This window comes from Felis catus, chromosome C1 (assembly GCF_018350175.1).
Source record: "Felis catus isolate Fca126 chromosome C1, F.catus_Fca126_mat1.0, whole genome shotgun sequence".
Taxonomy (NCBI): Eukaryota; Metazoa; Chordata; class Mammalia; order Carnivora; family Felidae; genus Felis; species Felis catus.
The window spans coordinates 33439326-33458590 of record NC_058375.1 but is presented as its reverse complement, the minus strand read 5'-3'; the positions used below and the strand labels follow the sequence as shown (position 1 = coordinate 33458590).

At 46.7% G+C, this 19265-nt stretch overlaps 1 protein-coding gene across 3 annotated transcripts; it reads right to left on the bottom strand.

Moving 5' to 3' along the window:
* Positions 1 to 263: 263 nt before the first annotated feature.
* ERMAP (erythroblast membrane associated protein) lies at positions 264 to 18911 on the bottom strand. Of its 3 annotated transcripts, none has more exons than XM_045035653.1 (12): positions 18479 to 18911; positions 13033 to 13122; positions 12455 to 12793; positions 11903 to 12181; positions 9471 to 9587; positions 8889 to 8921; positions 7843 to 7875; positions 6056 to 6076; positions 5234 to 5254; positions 5109 to 5135; positions 4989 to 5015; positions 264 to 2827 (listed from the first exon to the last, which is right to left on the bottom strand). In XM_045035653.1, the coding sequence occupies exons 2-12, from the start codon at positions 13115 to 13117 to the stop codon at positions 2103 to 2105; spliced, it is 1707 nt and encodes a 568-aa protein (XP_044891588.1). In that variant the 5' UTR covers positions 13118 to 13122; positions 18479 to 18911; the 3' UTR covers positions 264 to 2102. The 3 variants fall into 3 exon arrangements, with proteins under 3 accessions (XP_044891588.1, XP_019692372.1, XP_019692374.1); XM_019836813.3 differs by having other exon boundaries at positions 18476 to 18910; XM_019836815.3 differs by lacking the exon at positions 4989 to 5015 and having other exon boundaries at positions 18476 to 18911.
* Between the last annotated feature and the right edge of the window lie 354 nt (positions 18912 to 19265).

Genomic DNA, 19265 nt, shown 5'->3' with positions numbered 1-19265 from the left:
CCATTTGGAGCACCATTTTCCTCCCCCATAAAATCCCTGGCAGAATTGCTCTAAGGATTAAATGAGTTAAAGCTTCTGCTTCCACAATGTCAGTTCTCTTCCGGCTGGTAAATTCTCTTGGGTGCAGCCAGTGTGAACAATGGGAATTAGATTAGGATATTCAGGAAAGTATGTTTGAAACTGAATATGAGTGAGTGAAATATAAATCCTACACACACACTATTGCTTATAAATTGATATAAATAAAATACTGAGAAGGCAGATCAGAAATAAAACTGTGGCTTTATTTCTAACTGTGGTTAAAGCTTGCTTGGGTGAATTCAAGGTTGTTCAAAAACCAATCCCATAATGTGCTTGTCTGTTACCAGTCCAAAGCCTTTCCCCACAACTTCTCGTTCATGTACAAAAGCAAACAGAAAATTTCACCCATGCACTGTGATAGTTAACTTTATATATCAACTTGACCAGGCTACAGGGTGCCCATATATTTGGTCAAACATTATTCTGTTTCTGTAAGGGGGTTTTCGGATGAGATTAACATTTAAATTGGTAGAGTGAGTGAAGCAGAGTGCTGTCCCTAATGTGGGCCTGCCCCATCCAATCAGTTGAAGGCCTGAATAGAACCAAAAAGCTGACCCTCTCCTAGTAAGAGAGAATTCTTCTGGCCTGACAGTCTTCAGCCTGGAACATCCACTTTTTTCCTACTTTCAGACTCAAATGGAAATATTGGTTCTTCCTGGGTCTCAGGCCTGTCAGCCTTGAAACTGGAACTACACCATTGGCTCCCCTGGGTCTCTGACTTGCTGACTAACCCTGCAGATAGATCTTGGGAAGTGCCAGCCTCCATAATCATATGAGACAATTCCTTGGAATAAATCTCTTTATACATGTAAATATAACACAAATACATTTTTCTCTGGAGGACCCTAACTATTATAAGCACCAACAGAGAGAACTTCTGACAGAAAGATCTAGTTTCTGTTGGGTAGAACTGTGTGCTCATCTGCAAACTGATAGCCAGTACCGCCACAAAGAGGCCAGATCACCTTTGTGGAGTGACTTGAAAGTGAATAGGCTTCTTTCTGCAATCCACACCAAAAAATGAGGCTCATTATTTTATCCTCACACATGGTCTACCGACTTCCTATTTGAAATCAATACTCTCTGACCTAAGAAGCTGTTTGCCACACAAGTAGTCAAGTCTACCAGAAATGATGGTCTTATAGGAAAAAAAATGCCTCTACCTTTGTGGTTAAAACTACCGTTTTTCTGGCTGGGCCTCTCTAAATCCCGGGAGGAGATTCAAAAGGGCCAGGGTAACAGACGAACTCATCCATGGCTGTTTTTTCAAGGTCACACACACAGCTGGGCTGCTGTGTTTGAAGCTGTGAGTCCCAGCTCCGTGATTGTACTCTGCAGTCTTTTGGGGATTATGGCTACCTCATTTAAAATTCTTATACCTGGTTATCATCAATAGGTAAGTTAGCTCTGAAAACATGTACATTAGCTCTGGATGTCAGGACACTATGCTGCAAAAAAGCATCAAGGAAATAGAAAAGAAAGGATGGCCTGTTTTACCCCTCTAGCTGACCTACCCCCTGTTCCAGAAGAAAGAAGGAAGAGTGTGTGACCCAAAAAATGTTTACTTTTAAAAAGCTGACTTTGGGAGCTAGAGGCCTGCCCTGAGAAAAGAAGAAACGCCATTCTGGAGGGGATCAGAGAAAAGTCAGGGACTGGGCACCATAACTTCATGACTAAGAGGTCAAGAGCAAGCTGAAGTAGAGTGGAGTTCCTCTATAAATAGCCCCTCGAGTAGAGAACACCTGTATCTTGGTGACACACATTCACCATCACCACCTAAACTTAATGTGATTGTTCGTCTGGTTTTCAAGAATTCTTCCAGGGCAGTGGGAACTTTAAGTCCCCAGTAGGATGACAGAGTTTAGAACTGAGCCCTGGGAGGAAGGTGATTTGAACAGAAATCACAAGGTTTAGATTTGGGGAAAGGAGATGAGATGTTTCAGAATCAGGTGTTGGGCCAGGAGCCTAAAATGCAGGGCCCGGTGCCGGACCTTCAGGGGGGCAGATAATGAGGCACAGCCCTAAAAAGAAGGAACTTTGAGCCCCTGAAGGGCAGGGCCAATGTCAGAAGGCCAGGGCAGGATCATATCCCTGAGTGGGGAAGGCTCCGGTGCTTGAGGGGGAAGTAAGGAAGGGTCCACCTTCATGGCCACGTCTCCATTAGCCTGGCCTTTTTCTTCTGGCTTGGGGACAGTTGATGGCTCTGATTTCTGGAGTTCCGAGCAAATGATTAGAGGCGCTGTATTTTTCCCTCCATCGTGAAGGCAAGGCTCGAAGAAAGGGCGAAGGGGGCCAGAGAAACTGTGGGTGAAAGTAAAAATGTGGGATCTGCTGGTCACATTGTAGAAGGAAATGACTCCAGCTTCATAGTCTAGGAAAACCCCCACACACCGTGGGGGCTCTTTCAGGCGCAGGATGGTCTGCGGGGATGTGAGAGCTTCATACTTCTTCTCACTACTCTGTCTTACAAGCCAGTGTCCATTGGCCGGCGTGGCGGTGACCTTGCCCTTCCTGCCCACAGACTCGCTACACACCCCCAGGGCCCATTTGGTCTTGTCTCCCACGAACACCTCCCAGTAGTGACAGCCCGCCGTGAAGTACTCAGCTCCCAGGACGCTGACGACAAAGTCAAATCTCTGGGGGCCGTCGGGCACAGGCTGCTTTCTTTCTCCAAGTTTCACACGTCTCCGGTCCTCAGACAGCATGAGTTTGGGATGTGCTGTGTCCGGGTCCAGGGTCACTGCCACTGCAGAGAGTCACCGACAGGTGAGGCTGGGGAAGACAAGGTCTCAGATCCCCTGAGATCTTTGGGATCTTTGGGTAGCTTTGGAGGGAAAGATAATCCCTAGGCTGTGACCACTGTCATTGGTCTATTTGAGTCCATGGTTCTCCCTCCCCTATAAGTACTAGAACCAAAGAAAACTGTCTTCCAGTCCCCCAGGTCTGTTGGCGGTGTATTATGTAAAAGAAGAAAAAGTATTTCATCATCTGTGAAGCTGCCTTAATCCTTAGGAAATACTGCCTTTGTCTTCGATGTTCCAAAGGAATCTAATGTATGATAATAAACATGGGCTTTGACGTTAGATCCAGTAGCCAGCTAGGATGTCCCAGCTCTGCCACTCGCTGGTTATGTGATCTTGGGCTTGTTGTTTATCTCCCAACTTTAGTTCCTTCCTCTGTAAAATGGGAGTAGGCCTGTTGTACAGATTTGAGGAACTAATGCATGAGATAGTGCCGAGTTCACACAGTGAGGGTGTGATGCTCATTTGGTAGCTAAAATGGGGCACCTGGGTGGCTCTGTCGGTTAAGCATCTGACTTCGTCTCAGGTCATGATCTCACAGTTCGTGGGTTCAAGCCCCACATCGGGCTCTGTGCTGCCAGCTCAGAGCCCGGAGCCTGCTTCAGATTCTGTGTCTCCCTCTCTCTCTTCCCCTCCCCTGCTCATCATCTGTCTCCCTCTGTCTCTCAAAAATAAGTAAACATTAAAAAAAATAAAATTATTGCTTATAATTATTATAGCTAAATGTTAGTATAGAGAAAAGGATTCAAAAGGATTCTTCCTTAAAATTGTGGATTATAAGGGTCACAGTGAGCCTCTCTCCTTCACCAAGTACAGAAAACAGGCTCTTCTTGGAGAGTAAATCCGTGAAATCTGTACTCAGTCAAGGTGGTGGGAGGAAGCCGGACCTCGAATGTCAGAAGAGTTTGTGAGCTCCTGGAGTGCCAGCCAAGGTGACCTGGTGTTCTCTTAAGTGCCAACTCACCGATTCTATTAGACCTGCCTGAAGGAAGACGTGTGGATAGAAGGGGGATGAGCAGCTGGAAAACTGATACGGACTACAAAGCAGTGAAAATAACAGGTCTCATTAAAACAGCAGCAACAGATCGCAAGCTATTTCAGAATAAAATGAAAAGAGACGTGCAAATCTTTTAGGATGATCCTGTGAAACTTTTGTGTAGTCCGCGTTGTTGGAGCTTCTGCGTCACCCATTCACTTCTCTGAGAGTCTCAATCACCACGCCCCAAGAAAACTGATCATCAGAGAAAGAAGGATGTGGCAGGGGTGTGGAAAGAGACAAGAGCACTGGCTGTTGGCCCAGCTGTGGGATAGGAAGGACCTCCCCAACTTGAAAGCATGGAAGAGACAATACAGGAAAAGATGAATAAATTTGACTCCATAAAAAACAAAATGTTCATACATAAAAAAAAATAATATTATAGGGAAAGTAAAATGAAAATGTCAGAAAAATAGAAAATGTCAGAAAAATAAAAGTCAGAAAGTCTGACATAGAAAATGTCAGAAAAACAAAAGTCAGAAAAATAATTTGTGAAAAACATGACAAAGAACTAGTATGCTCTATATAGAAATAATATCCTCACAAATCAAAAAGTAGGCAGAACAGGGGCGCCTGGGGGGCTCATTAGGTTAAGCGTCTGACTTCGGCTCAGGTCACGATCTCACGGTTCATGAGTTCGAGCCCCATTCTGGGATCTGTGCTGAAAGCTCAGAGCCTGAAGCCTGCTCCGGATTCTGTGTCTCCCTCTCTCTCTGCCCCTTCCCCACTGGCACTCTGTCTCTCTTTCTCAAAATAAATAAGCATTAAAAAACAAAAAAAAAAAAAAGTAGCCAGAACAGGACAGGAGCAGACAAGTCCCAAAGATGAAATGTGAATAACCAACAAACCTAAGATAAATCTCAAAACTCATAGAGAACTCATAGGAAGATCAAAACAAAGAGGGGAGACTTCCTAACTCTAAATGTGAACCCCAAAATCACAAAGATTTTTCAAAACTGATAAGCAGATGATCAGATTTGATTTTTACAAAGTTCTAAATGACAGTCTGAATTCCTCAGGACCAGAGCAATGGGCTCTGAAATGTGGATGATTTGGCTGGTGTGACTTACCAAAGTGCAGCCGGGCCCTCCTCCAGCCTGGAAGACGTAAAGGGGATGCCTGAGTTTAAGGACAGAGAAACGGGGAAGTCTTGGGGCTTGGGGGTCAAATGCAGGGAAAGTGTACCTCACCTGAGTTCGCTGCAGCTCTCTTCAACTCTAATAAAAGAAGAAACCAGGGGGTGAGCTATCACTGGACACACAGAAGCCACAGGAGACAAGGTGATACAGGAGTTATAAGCACGTGGGACACTTACTCAGTTCATTCCGGAGGGTCTCTAAAGAAGAAACACAGTTGGACCAATCAGAACAAGGGCGTCGACCTGCCCAGAATGCTGCGGTCCCATCCCAACCACACCCCCACATGAGATCCTGGGGAGCAATGCCCTGAGCTTCCCCGGTGACAGGGCGGGCAAGAGCAGCGGGCCCCCAGCCGTGGGCCAGCGCGCCCCAGAGACACCGCAGAGGGTCACCAAATTCCTGCGGCCCCCACAACTTCCCGGCAGACCAAGGAATAACACATCTTCTACACACAGGTCACGACAACATCAACATTTGTAGATGTTGCGGGAGAAGCCTAAAATATCAGTTCACTTGAAACTACCACCGAATTTCCACTAGATTTTCTTCTGTATGTTTCCTCAGTGTAAGATAAAATAGACATGTCACGTGCCTGAAGACTTTTTTTGTTACAAAGAGGTTCTCGTTCGTGAAGTGGGGGAGACCCACTTCTCCACACGTTCACTTTAAAGAGGACGCGCACGCTTTGGATCCCACCTAAGGGAATGTCCCCCCCTAGGTGATCAAAGGGGGTCTTCCAGGCGGCTTCCCCTTTGGGAGGTACAGCTCTTCCCGGTAAAACGGTTCCCGCATAGAGACCGGATAACAGTTATGCGGGAAAGAGGAACAGGGAATAGTTGAGAAAAGAGGGCTGTGGGAGCCAGTGTATCCCCAGCCCCCAGGGCCTCAAGTACCCTTGCCCCCCTCTTCTGCCCCAACGAGTGAAACTGAGACACTCATCCTAGAGCAAAGATGTCAGCAGAAGGAGGTTTGCGCCACAGGTGAGGAGCGGAACTTACTGAGCACTTTATGGAGCCTTCCTAAAACAAACAGAAAAAGGCACAAGTGAACACATGTGGCCACTTTATCCCTGGGACGCACGCGGGAAGGCTCATGGCTCCGTCCCCTACAGTGAAGGGGGCGATGACCATCCTGTCGGCCCCTAATCCAGTCACATCTCTCAAAGCTCAGACCCGTGAACCTGGCGGCGCCACTTTCCCCAGTGACCCAGGCTGCCCAGAACTTCGGTTTCTCCCTTCTCTTCCCTTTCTGCCCGGCTCCTTTTCTCTTTCTGAGTGTTTCTGTACGTTTGTGACTGTGTGTACACGGGTGTGTCCCTTGCTCTCCTTCTATAACCTACTGTTTATAATAGCTATGGTGTCCAGCGGGAGGCCTATAGCATTGGCTTGTTGGCTCGTATTGTTCTCGACAGTAACTCCCCTGAAGAACTGCAGAGAGATTGGTAAATTTGGAGATCCCAGGTCTCAGAACATAAACTGTACGCTCCTGAGACTACTGTGCTTGTGGCTTTTCTGGAGGCGCCATCCAGCCCACATTTTCTCCTAGCACTGGCCTTGCCAGAGAACTAAAGTTACACGTTCGAGTTCACTGCCAGGCCCTGTGCTAAGGGCGGGGCATGTGTTAGGCATTAGGCACTTGGGCAGTGAAACCGAATACGATACAGCCCCCAAGGAGCTTATGGTTGATTTTTACTATTCCCACTACTAACAGTCTCCATTTATTGTGTCCTGTTCTCATAACGAGGTGGGCACTGAACCCCCTCCACCATGTGAGGTGCATACAATTAGTATCCCCATTTTATAGAGTAGTTGTCTGAGGCTCAGAGGGAGGTGGAAATTTGCCCAGGTGACCAGGCTAGTAAGTGGCCGAGGAGGCAGGATTCCAACCCACCTCTGTCTGGCTCCCAATCAGAGGTCAGCCCCACTACACCACCGTTCCTTCCGCTCTTGAACAGAGCAGCCATAACATCCCTGAGTTGTGCACGCACCTACACTTCCATCGCCTTGGAGGAGATGTAAGCAGGGAGGAGAGGAGATGCTGAAATCGGTGCACATAGAGCCATTTCTGGTCCAGTGACTTGTCTTCCCAGCAAGACCTTAAGGGCATAGCCCCTGTTTGTGCCCTGAGTGTCTAACTTTTATGCTCAGTGGCTTACAGCAGACACTCGATTAATGAAGATGAAATGGCAGGAAGAAAAAGGAGTACCAGGCTTTGTAATAAGAAGTTTTGTCTAGTTGAGTCCTGAAAACAATCAGGTGAGGGGACTTACTGTCCCCACTTTACAGACGAGAAAACTGAAGCTCCGAGCAGTTAAGTGCCTTGTCTAAGGCCGGTAAGTGGCAGAGCAGTGATCTGAGCCAGGTATCACTGACCCAGTCGCTGACTCCAGAGCCTGTGACCCTCCCATCGTATGATACCGCCTCTCTCGGTGCAAAAGTTGTATGGATTCCTCAGATTTTTCATACACCCCACATGACCATAATAATACCTTTCTAAATAGTAAATAGACCTTCTTTTTCAGTGATTGACAGAAAGGCTGGTGAAGGGAGCTCAGGCCAATCCAGACCCAAGAATGCTGATCAAGTGCACCCCCTCACCATGGCCACCGGCCCTATAACCCCTTGATATTGGAAAGTGAATTCCAATAATATTAATGGAAAATGTGTGTGTGTGTGTGTGCGTGTGTATAAAGTATGTATCACAGACTGTCAGCATTCATGTAGAAATAGAAAGAATATGTTCTTTGTTATTTGTTCCCTAGTCTTTATTCTACACATATAATTACCTTTTTCTTTTGCGTGGTCTGAGAGAAGATTTTCTAGAGAAAGAAAAGTAAATGAGATTCTGTGCCGTTACTCTGAAGGTCCCCGATGCCTATTGAGTTCACCTGCTCTTGAACCTCCCTGTCTCCACCTCCACCTCCCTGACCCAGGCCCTCACCATCTCTCATCTGGATGACAGAGTGGTGCCTCCCAACCTGCCCCCACATCTTGTCCCATTGCTCCCTCTGGTCCTTTCTCAACACTGCAGCCAGAGAGAGCTTCTCGAAGCACAATTCTGGCCAAGATTGCCCGGTTCACTGCTTTACCACTGCTCTGATAGGAAAGACCAAAACCCTTCACGTGATCTACAGGGCGTCACCTGGGCTGACCCCTGCCAACTCCACAGCCTCATCCGCTGTCATCTTTGGCCTCATTTCCACACTGTGTTTCTTTCACATGCTGTTCCTTCTGCTGCACATGGTTTTCTATTCCCTCTTCCCTCCAGACCGCCTGTCTTCCAGATCACACATCACTTCCTCAGGGCCCCCCTCTCCTGTCCCTGAAGCTTGGTTGGTTCCTCCTGGTTACAGTCTTTACAACCCTTAGAACTCCCTCTTGTGGCATCTGTGCACAATTTGTTTGTATAATCATTTCATTCACATATGCTTCCTTGATTAGACTGAACGCCCCAAGAAGGCACAGACTGTGTGTGTTTTTACTCGCCATTGTCTCCCCAGCCTCCAGTATGGTCTGGGGTGCTTCGGAGACAATTACTAATTGTTGAACGAATAAAAGCTTCCCCCACGTTAGATCTACATGACTCCCACAGGAGTGGAGAGCAAGACCAAGGAATGAGTTCACATACAAAAACCACCAAACATACTGGAAGGCAAGCTGTGACAAGTAAGAGTCTGCAAAAACTGGAAATGGCAGGTATAGACCCCCCACCACCCCTGCCACCAGGACATCAGATGTTGGGACTTTCAGGTGCACAATTTAAATCAGTGGTCATTGGGATCACAAAACCAATAAAACACAGTAACATCCCCACCAAGCTCAAGACACTTACCTACCTCCACCACCTGTTCATAGAGAAGATTCTCTGGAAGAAAGAAAGATGTGTCAGCTCAGTTAAAGGAAGGACTTTTTCTAGTAGGCAGGGTTGTCCAAAGATGGCCCATGCAAGCTGCCTGAGTAGGACTTTGCTCCTCGTCCCTGTGGGTGTGTGACTATTTGAAAGGATTAGAGGATCTTCAAACCATCAGATGGGGAAAGGAGTGTTGGCTTATACGACTTTCAGGATCCTTTGTGACCCCGAGATCCTATGCAATTCAACCACATTCACAGGGGTTTTATCTAATGGATAGCACTGCATTTCTTAATTAATTAGAAGACTGGCATGATCAGTATTTTCCTAATTTATCAGAAGATGAGAATTCACAGCTCTGCCCAGGAGTTTTCTGCAGTTTCTTTGACCCTCTCTGCAATGTGAGTCCCCCAGCATGGCTCTACCAGTTTGCTCTCAGCCAGCTTGCAGGGTCTGCAACCTAGGGAAAACTCATGTCCACATCTACTTCCTCCCGGCCATTTCCTAGAGAAGCCTCAGTCCCACTTCTCAGTCTCGGCCGGGACTCCCTTACCACTTAGTTACCTTTGGATCTTTTTTGCTTCCAAATGAGGCAAACGCCTGCCATGATGAGAAGCCCCAGGAAAGGCAGGATCACAGCAAGAGCCATTGCTGAGGAGGAGATCTTCCCTGGAGATGGGGCTGAAACAGAAACCGCCAATGACCACCCTCAAAGGGCCCCACTTCAGATGGCAGGCGGCTCAGGCACATCCCAACCGTCTCCATCAAGTTTAGGGAGAGACCTCCGGCCAAGACAGGTGAGTGTCTTTGCTTCTCTCAGTAACTCCAACCCTGGATGACCCGGGGACAACTTTAAAGTGAGATGCTCGACTCTTAGGAGTGGTGTTGATGCTCCCGCCCGAAGACAGTGGGTTAAAATCAGCCTTTCAACCACAACCTCGTGCTGCCTTATATGAAACCATTATCTGGGGACTTTGGAGGATAGGAGGTACTTCCTCAGGGGCCATCTCCACTCTTCTCATGAGTACCCACCTGCCTCCTTGTCAAGTGAAACAACAGTCAGTGACATCTTTGCCCTGAGCCCTAGCAGCAGGGGCAGAACAGATTCTGGGGTGCTACAGCAGTAGACTAAAGCCTAGCCAGGAAGAAAGGAGAAAGGAAAGAAGAAAAAAAGAGCAGAAGAGGCTCCGTGACAAGCGGTGGAGAGCCTGGGCTGGATGCAAGACCTCACTCAACATTATGTGACCCTGAGCGAGAGACTGAGCCTCCCCAAGCCTGGCTTACCATCTGTAAAATAGAGATGATAATAATCCTTGTTCCACTGGGTTGTTGGGAGATTTAAAAGGATTATGGGGCACCTGGGTGGCTCAGTCAGTTAAGCATCTGACTCTTGGTTTTGGCTCAAGATGTCACGTTCGTGAGTTCCAGCTCCACATCGAGCTCTGTGCTGACAGGGCAGAGCCTGCTTGGGATTATTTCTCTCCCTCTCTCTCTGCCCCTCCCCTGCTCTCTTGCTCTCTCTCTCTCTCTCTCTCTCTCTCAAAATAAATAAACTTAAAAAAAATTAAACAATTGGGGCGCCTGGGTGTCTCAGTCAGTTGAGCATCCGACTTCGGCTCAGGTCACGATCTCGCGGTTCGTGAGTTCGAGCCCCGCGACGGGCTCTGTGCTGACAGCTCAGAGCCTGGAGCCTGCTTCGGATTCTGTGTCTCCCTCTCTCTCTGCCCCTCTCCTGCTCATGCTCTGTCTCTCTCTGTCTCAGAAATAAATAAAACATTTAAAAAATTTTTTTTAATTAAACAATAAATAAATAGGGGCATCTGGGTCGCTCAGTCGGTTAAGCCTCCGACTTCGGCTCAGGTCATGACCTTGCAGTTTGTGAGTTTGAGCCCTGCACTGGGCTCTGTGCTGACAACTCAGCCTGGAGCCTGCTTCAGATTCTGTATCTCCCTCTCTTTCTGCCCCTCCCCAGATCTCTCTCTCTCTCTCTCTCTCAAAAATAAATAAACATTAAAAATTTTTGTTTAAATAAAGAAAGGGATAGGCAGGTAAAGCACTTAGCACTCAGTGAGAGGCAGTGGCAGTAGTAAGAGAAGGGAGGGGGCAGAGGTCATGACCCTTGCTTACTCGGGACCCCAGGCCACAGTCTATCTTTCTGGGCTCTAAAACCACTCTGCTCTGCCACATGGCCTCCATGTCTCAAGGATCTTTAAAAGGTTCATACCCCTTTAGCCCCTCAATTCTACTTCTAGAAACACATTCTAAGAAAATAATCAAAGTCACTTGCCAAAATGTGTGCAAAGGTGTCCACTGCACCACTCATTATAATAGGAGGAAAAATTAGAAACCATCCAGATGTCCAGAAATAGGGCTTCGATTAATTTTATTCAGCTATAACCACACAATGAAGTACTATGTAGCCCTTAAAGATCATGTTGCAGAGAACTGAAGGACATGGGCAGAAAATGCTCATGACATTAGAAGTGGAAAGGAAGAAGACACCAGGTAGAAAATTACATACGTGCAAAGACATACGCACTCAGAGATACACGCACACAAGACAGTCTTGAAAGAAATGCCCCAGGGCCCCTGGGGTGGCTCAGTCCCTTAAGCATTGGGCTCTTGATTTCCGCTCAGGTCATGATCTCATGGTTCCTGGGATCCAGCCCCACATCGGGCTCTGTGCTGACAGCATGGAGCCTGCTTGGGTTTCTCTCTCTCCTCTCCCTCACCCCCTCCCCCTGCTTGTGCTCTCTCTCTCTCTCTCAAAATATATAATTTTTTTTAATGTTAGCAGCAGTTCTCTCTAAGTTATGACATTATAGGCCATTTGTTGGTTTCTTTAAAATGTTCCTCGTTTTTTTTTTTCAAGTTTTCTACTGCAAACATGTGTTACTCTTAGAATTTAAAAAAATGTGAAAATTCTTTATAAGGTTTCCACTAAGGTAGGAGTTTTCACCAGGGGCTTCAAGCCCATTTACGGCCCCAGCTTTTACCTGCTATAACCATGGCTGCCGTCTTCTCTTGGCCAAGGGCCAAGTTGCGGAAGGTGCAGGACACGTTCCCCAGCGTGCTGTCCCTGACTCTGCTGGACACCGCTGTCCGGAAGAGCCCAGCTTCCAGGGAATGGGCCTCCGACAGCGATAGAAGCACCCTGCCCTGAGGGTCTCTCCACTCGGCCCAAGGCTTTGGGAACCATCCCGCCGACCTGCACACCAGCTGGATCCATCCAGCGTCGTAGCCCTTCACGTGGATGTAAGGGTCGGAGCCTACAACTGGGAGGGGGACAGGGAACAGAGACGCCTGGCCGTGGGGGCGCGGTCCCCGCGGGAGCCCTCCCCCCCTTCCCACGGTCTCCGGGGTGGGGGGCAGCAGGGGCTGCTCACGGCACGTGCATGCCCACCCTCTCCCCACCTTCATCCTCCTCCCCACGGGGTGAGACAGTCTCTGGCTTCATCCTCATACCTTCTCCAATCCGCCCCTAGGGTAACTGCACCCCACGATTCAGATCTTGGGGGCACCTCAGTCCCCCTTGGACAATGACTAACCAGCCACCTGCAGGGTCACGGTGCCCTCTCGAGTCAGGTTTCCGATCTGGACCTGGCATCGGTACTGCCCTCGGTCCTCCAGCCGGACCTGGCGGATCTCCAGGCTGACGCTCCCCTCTCGGGCGTCCCTCCGCATGGCCGTTCGCCCCTTGTACTCCGGCATCACGCCTTCCTCCCGGTCTTTCCCGTCCCGGAACACGTGCACCGCCTGGGAGCGGTCCGGGTGTGGAGACCGCAGCCACGTCACCGCGGTGGGCACGGAGACCGGCCACAGGGCGAGCGGGCAGGGCAGCTCGGCTGTGCCCCCTAGCGGGGCCAGGTGGAAGTTGCCGGTGTCCCCTGTGCGGTGCGGACAAAAAAGGGACAAGGGCGTCTGGGAGGGATGGGAGCGCAGGAGCTGTGCCATGGATGAAGGGGACGTCTTGGGGAAGGGCAGGGCCTGGGAAGGGCCTGGGAGAGGACTGGGGGGTCGGGGGGGGGGGGGGGAGAAGTGAACGCGAGAAGAAATAAGGCCCCCTTGCGCTTGGGTCTCCTTCAGCAGACGTCCCGGACACGGGAAGAGGTTCACAAACTCCTACCTGACACACGCATGGGCAGGCAGAGGAACACGAGTGCCACGAGGCAGCCGGAGAGCCAGGCGCCCGAGGAGCTTGCCATCTCCATCCGAACTAGGAGGACAGACACAGGGAGACACCAGAAAAGGCTGGTGAGCTTGATGAGGGAACAGGGACAATGGAGGAGGTGGGGGCACAGGCACCAGCCGCACAGCAAGCACTCTGGAATCCCACAGCCCAGCTTGGCTACTTACCTCCGTGGAAACTCGTGACTTAACTTCTCTGAGTAACCTTGTGACTGAGGCTCTGCTTCTCCATCTTTAAAATGGGTATAATAACTGTGCCTCCTTGCAGGATTATTGTGAGGATTGGAGGAGGTAAGTGCTCAACATGGAAGCCGTGACTGAGGGCCATGGTGACAGGGAGGCTGAGACAGAGTGTGATTTCGAAGGCATAGGCAGGGGTCTGGAGAAACAAGAACTTACACCCAGAACTAACCAGGTGCACACCAGAATATAGGCTTCTTCTAGCATTTAGTGTCTCAAGCCAGGCTTGGCAAGGGCCTGTTGCTGGCCCTTCCACAGTTGCTCTTCCATGCACAGTGGATTCAAGTCTTAGTTCCATTCATGTACTAGCTCCGTGTCCCTGGGAATATTGTTTAAAATCTGTGGGCCTCCAGTGCTTAATCTATAAAGGGGGGAGCTTCTTCCCAGATGCAAGGAGATAATGCATGGAAAGCACTTGCTGCTGCAAATGCCCGGCAGAAAAAGTGCTCAATAAAAGTGCTGTAGTTGTTATTACTAAATCACCTTGTGCATTAACCACAGTTTAGTTATTACTAAATGCACCTTGCGCATTAACCAAAAGGACACCCTAGAGGATTCCCTACTATAAAACTGTCCCCACCTACTTGCGACTGCCTGAAATTCCTTTAGCGGGAACCAAACCTTTTCATGCCACAACCGGGGATGAAGTTTAAAGGTAAAAAACACTCCAGGGAAGAGATAATGTCTCTTGAATTCTCCCCAAGATTTCAAATCCTTTCTAAAGAGGAGGGTTTTTGTAGAAGTCCTCAGGTCAGGTCCCGGAATGTCTTGGAATAGGGCAAAAAGAGACTTGGAGGAGGTGGGGCCATCAAAGGGAGGAGGAAAAACGGAGGATGGACTTAAGCTTTGAACGAATTTCCAGTTCTGTTTCTCTCATGGCAAACAGCACACTGCTTTAGGGTTGTTTTTGTTTTCGTTTGTTTTTGTTTTTCAGTCATGACGCATGTAATATCCATCTCTAGTCCCCTAGGGTTGCAAATGGCAACACAGCACTAGGACACACTGAGGTTAGGATGACAATTAGGACATTTCCCCCCCACCCTTCTATCCCACCCACTTTCCCACAGGTTACCAGCTACTCAGAAACTGAATAGAGAAGTTAGGCAAAGGAGACACATATTTCATGTGTCTTTTTTTTTAAGTGTGTATTCTGTTGTTGGGTAGAGGGTGACAAGTGTAATGTAAGGTCTTAGCTTTTTTTATTAAAGATGTGACTTTCATGCATAATCTCATCTGAGAAGAGCAAAGAGTAAGCCAATGGGAAAATTCCCAAGAATCTAAGGCTAAATAAAGCCAAATGGTAAAAGAAAAGCTAGTAGACCTAGCGAACTGAGGGCTGGAGTCAGATGCCTTGGTTTCAGTCTTGTCTTGGTCCCTAACTGACTATGTGACTCTATAACTTTGAGCAAATCACTTAAACTCTTAGGCCCTGAGTCTCCTGTCTTGAAAATAGGAGATTCACTTACATTTGCTGAATTCATTGTAAATTGGGAAGTAACAAGAGGTAAAGAAACGTTACTTGGGGGCGCCTGGATAGCTCAGTCGGTTAAGCATCCACCTTCAGCTCAGGTCATGATCTTGCAGTTCGTGAGTTCGAGCCCCACGTTGGGCTCTGTGTTGACAGCTCAGAACCTGGAGCTTGCTTCCGATTCTGTGTCTCCCTCTCTCTCTACCCCTCCCCCACTCACACTCTATCTCTCTCTGTCTCTCAAAAACAAATAAAACATTAAAAAAAAGAAATGTATTTGCCTTTGATTCAGTAAGAAATATCCTGGAAATCTAAGAAAAGAATCTTAAATATAAAAGGTCACATGATCTCAGCAGTATGTTTATAAAAGTGAAAAACTGGACTATCTATAGGTACATCAATAAGGAAATGACTAAGTAAATTATGGTTCATCAAGCCTGTGTTTCAAATGATTAGTTTCAAACTAATAATGATGTGTTAAAATCAAAATACAAAATAACATATTTACAATGATTATAACTAAAGAGTGTGTAAGAAAGGAGTTGAGAGGAAGTCCTATAAAATATGAATATTAATAATTAAGGTGTTGGTGGGGCACGTGCATGGCTCAGTCAGTTAAGCATCCAACTTTGGCTCAGGTCATGATCTCACAGTTCATGAGTTCAAGCCCTGTGTTGACAGCTCAGAGCCTGGAGCCTGCTTCAGATTCTGTGTCTCCCTCTCTCTCTGTCCCTTCCCCACTTACAGTCTGTCTCTCTCAAAAATAAATAAACATTAAAAACATTAAAATTAATTAAGGTGTTGGAAATATAGACAATTTTTTCTCATCTCTATTTCCTAACTTATTAATAAGGCATAATAAAATAATAAAAAGACATAACACAAAACTAAATTTGGCAAAAAATAAATTCACTTATTAAGGGATTTTGATTAGATGGAGCTTTTCTTAACCGACTGAGCCACCCAGGCGCCCCATAGATGGAGATTTTCTAACTCCAGTATACTATGAAAAGGAAAAATTATATATCGAGTGTTTGTCTTGCAGTTCTTTGCTAGAAATAACTTAATTTGGAAACTTGATGCCTACATTTACAAAATTACGAAGAGCAGGATTAGTCAGATTGTAATTTTGAGAGTCTTCAGAGGGCAGAGCGGTGCTGAAGGAGAACCAGGGGATTGAATGTACGTTTCCAAGTCAGATGGGGAGAAGAAATCTAAGTAAGATCGGGAGGAGAAACAAAAGATGGTAGAAGGGGGACAGAGTAGAAGAAAAAGACTGAAAGTATAAAAGGGCGAACAGACAGTGCGTGGGAATCCTCCATCACCGGCTCTCTGGGTACTACCTCTGCTATGAGTCCCCCCCTAGCACAGCAGGTCCCCCAAACACATTGTTAATCTAATTAGGTATTTTTTCATTCCTATACCTGAACTTTAACTTTTGCCTTGTACTTATCCAACTTCAAGGAACTAAAAGCCATCTTTCCTATCTTCCCTGGTCGTGGCTATAAATTCTCTTAGACTCTGTGAGCCCCTCACACTTGCCCTCTGGGATGAGTGTTTCCTGCCCTGACAGTCACCTGCCAGTCAGCCAGCTCCAGCTCACATCCAGAAGAGCCCCATGGCATTTCAGCCATTTTTTAAAAGTTTTTATTAAATAAAATATATTGCTTTTTCTATCCCGTAGAAAATCTGGAAATTATCAAAAAAATAGGTAAAATTTTTAAATTTATTTTTTAAGTGTACATTTTTTTTAATGTTATTTTCAAGAGCGAGAGAGAGCAAGGGCGAATGTGGGAGGGGCAGAGAGGGGGACAGAGGATCCGAAGCAGACCCTGCAATGACAGCAGTGAGCCCAATGTGGGGCTTGAACTCACAAACCATGAGATCATGACTTGAGCCAAAGTCGATGCTCAACCGATTGAGCCACTTAGGTGCTCCTAAAATTTTTAAATCATCTGAAATCTCTCCACCCAGAGATATATTTCGTCAAATTTTTTTTCCATGCATGTATATAACTTTTTTTAAAAAATTGGACCATATCATATATGCTGCTGATATCTGTCATGTTCCCTAACCACTACATTATGTGCATTTTCCCATACCATCAAATATTCTTTTAATGACTTATGTGCCACGGATATCATGGATATTCGAGAATTTTTAAAGTAAATCTATATTGTAGGATATTTAGGTTGTTTTCCAACACATTGCTGTATTAAGCATCGCTACCAGATAAGACCTGGAGGGCCAGAGTTGGAAGTCTGAGCCCTAATCTTGGTTTAGTCCCTAACTAACTGTTGACTTTGTAACTTTAAGCAAGTCACTTAAATTCTTAGGCCTTGAGGTTCCCATCTTTAAAATAGAGAGACTTTTTTTTTTTTTTAACGTTTATTTATTTTTGAGACAGAGAGAGACAGAGCATGAACAGGGGAGGGTCAGAGAGAGGGAGACACAGAATCCGAAACAGGCTTCAGGCTCTGAGCTGTCAGCACAGAGCCCGATGCGGGGCTCGAACTCACGGACTGCAAGATCATGACCTGAGCCGAAGTCGGCCGCTTAACCAACTGAGCCACCCAGGCGCCCCTAAAATAGAGAGACTTTTAATTTGCACTGCCAAATTGCCTTCTAGAAAGGTCATATCAATTTACCGAAGTGAGGGAATTGCTTGTTTCCCTACAAGATTGCCATCACATGGCTTCCTGTTTTTAAAAGAATCTTTGTTATTTTAATGAGTAGCAAAATGGTATCTCTTTTATTTTTTATTTATGTAAAAAATTTGTTAATGTTTTTATTCATACTTTGAGAGACAGAGAGACAGGGTGTGAGTGCGTGAGGGGCAGAGAGAGAGGGGGAGACACAGAATCTGAAACGGGCTTCAGGCTCTGAGCTGTCAGCACAGCACCCCACACGGGGCCCAAACCCATGAACCGTGAGCTGAAGTCGGGCACTGAACTGACTGAGCCATCCAAGTACCCCAAATGGTATCTCTTTTAAAAGAATTAATGGTGTTTTGTTTTAATTTATATTTTTTTGATACTTATTATTTGGACTTTGTCAGTTATCTAAATACTTTGTCCATTTTTTTTATGTGGGCATCTGTCTCTTTAACGGTTTGCAAAATTCTTCAGATAGCAACAATTTTCTTTCTACTACACGTGTTGGAAATATGTTGTCCCCGGGCACCCATTTACATTTAAGTTTTATTTATTTCTTTATTTATTTTACGTTTAAGTTTTAAAGAGTTTAATTTCAACACCTTCTAAATCAGAAAAAACAAAACAAACAAACACAAAAAAACCACGCACTGGAAGTTCCCTTGACAACCCCAAGCAGGCTAAGAAGACTCCTCAAATCTACAAATGATTGGTCTAGATGCACAGAGCATAGGACCTGGCTAATAAGAAGGACTAAATACATGACAGCTGTAATAATAATGATAACAATATTACTTCAGTGAGAATCTTTTTTTTTTTTTTCAGTGAGAATCTTTAGACAAAACCCATCCAGCCCCCTTGTCCCTCATCCTTTTATGCTCATTTCCACTTGCCCCATTTTGTCTTCTAAAACGTACTTGTGCGTAAGGAGAAAGGGGACAGTTTCTCCAACAAACTTGAGGATCCCGAGAAAGTCAAAGGACTAAGGAGAATGAAGAGGACAGAGAGGGAGGACTCACCACCTTTGGAATCAGGGGCCCTTTGTCCCACACCAGCAGACCTGGAGTCTCCAAGCTGGAAACGCTCCCTCCGTCCATCCACGGAGATCAGGCTTCAGGCAGGAGCATCAGGTAGGGCTGAGGTGAGCCTTGGGAAGCGTTCATCTTTTATTCTCAGCCCTCAGCCCTCAGGCCTCAGGCCTCAGGCCTCAGCCCTCAGCCCTCAGCCCTCAGCCCTCAGCCAGGGGCTTCTCCGGCCCCACACACTCCCTTCTAGCTGCCTCCTATACACCAACCAGCCACACCCTGCCTGTCCGCCCCTGATAAAGGAACAGAGCAGAAAGGAGGCTCCCTAAAAGCGAGGGAACCTCCCAGTGCTACCCGCTGCGAGGGAACTTTGCCCCAAAGCCTCCTTCCCCTCCCAGGCGGAGTGATTCCCTTCCATATATTTCCATCCTGTCGCGTTCTTTCTCACAAGCTCGCTGCCCTTTGCTTTCCATATTAGAGTAAAATTGAAGATTGGTTTCAAAGACACCCACCAATGAACCACCTTCCTTACCCCACTACCTTTATCTCCAGCGGCACCCTGACATGTGCTTTCTGGCAAACAGACTTGCTGACTGTCTCCCAACATGTGATAAACCCTTTCCTGCCTGTCTTGCTTTCATAACATCCATAACTGCATATGCACAATATCCATAAATGTATCCTTAATAATGCAGTATATATCTTTATTTATCTTTGAACTTTGTAAAAATGTAATACATTGTACGTAATTCCCTGTGACTTCCTTTTTTTCACTCAACCTTAG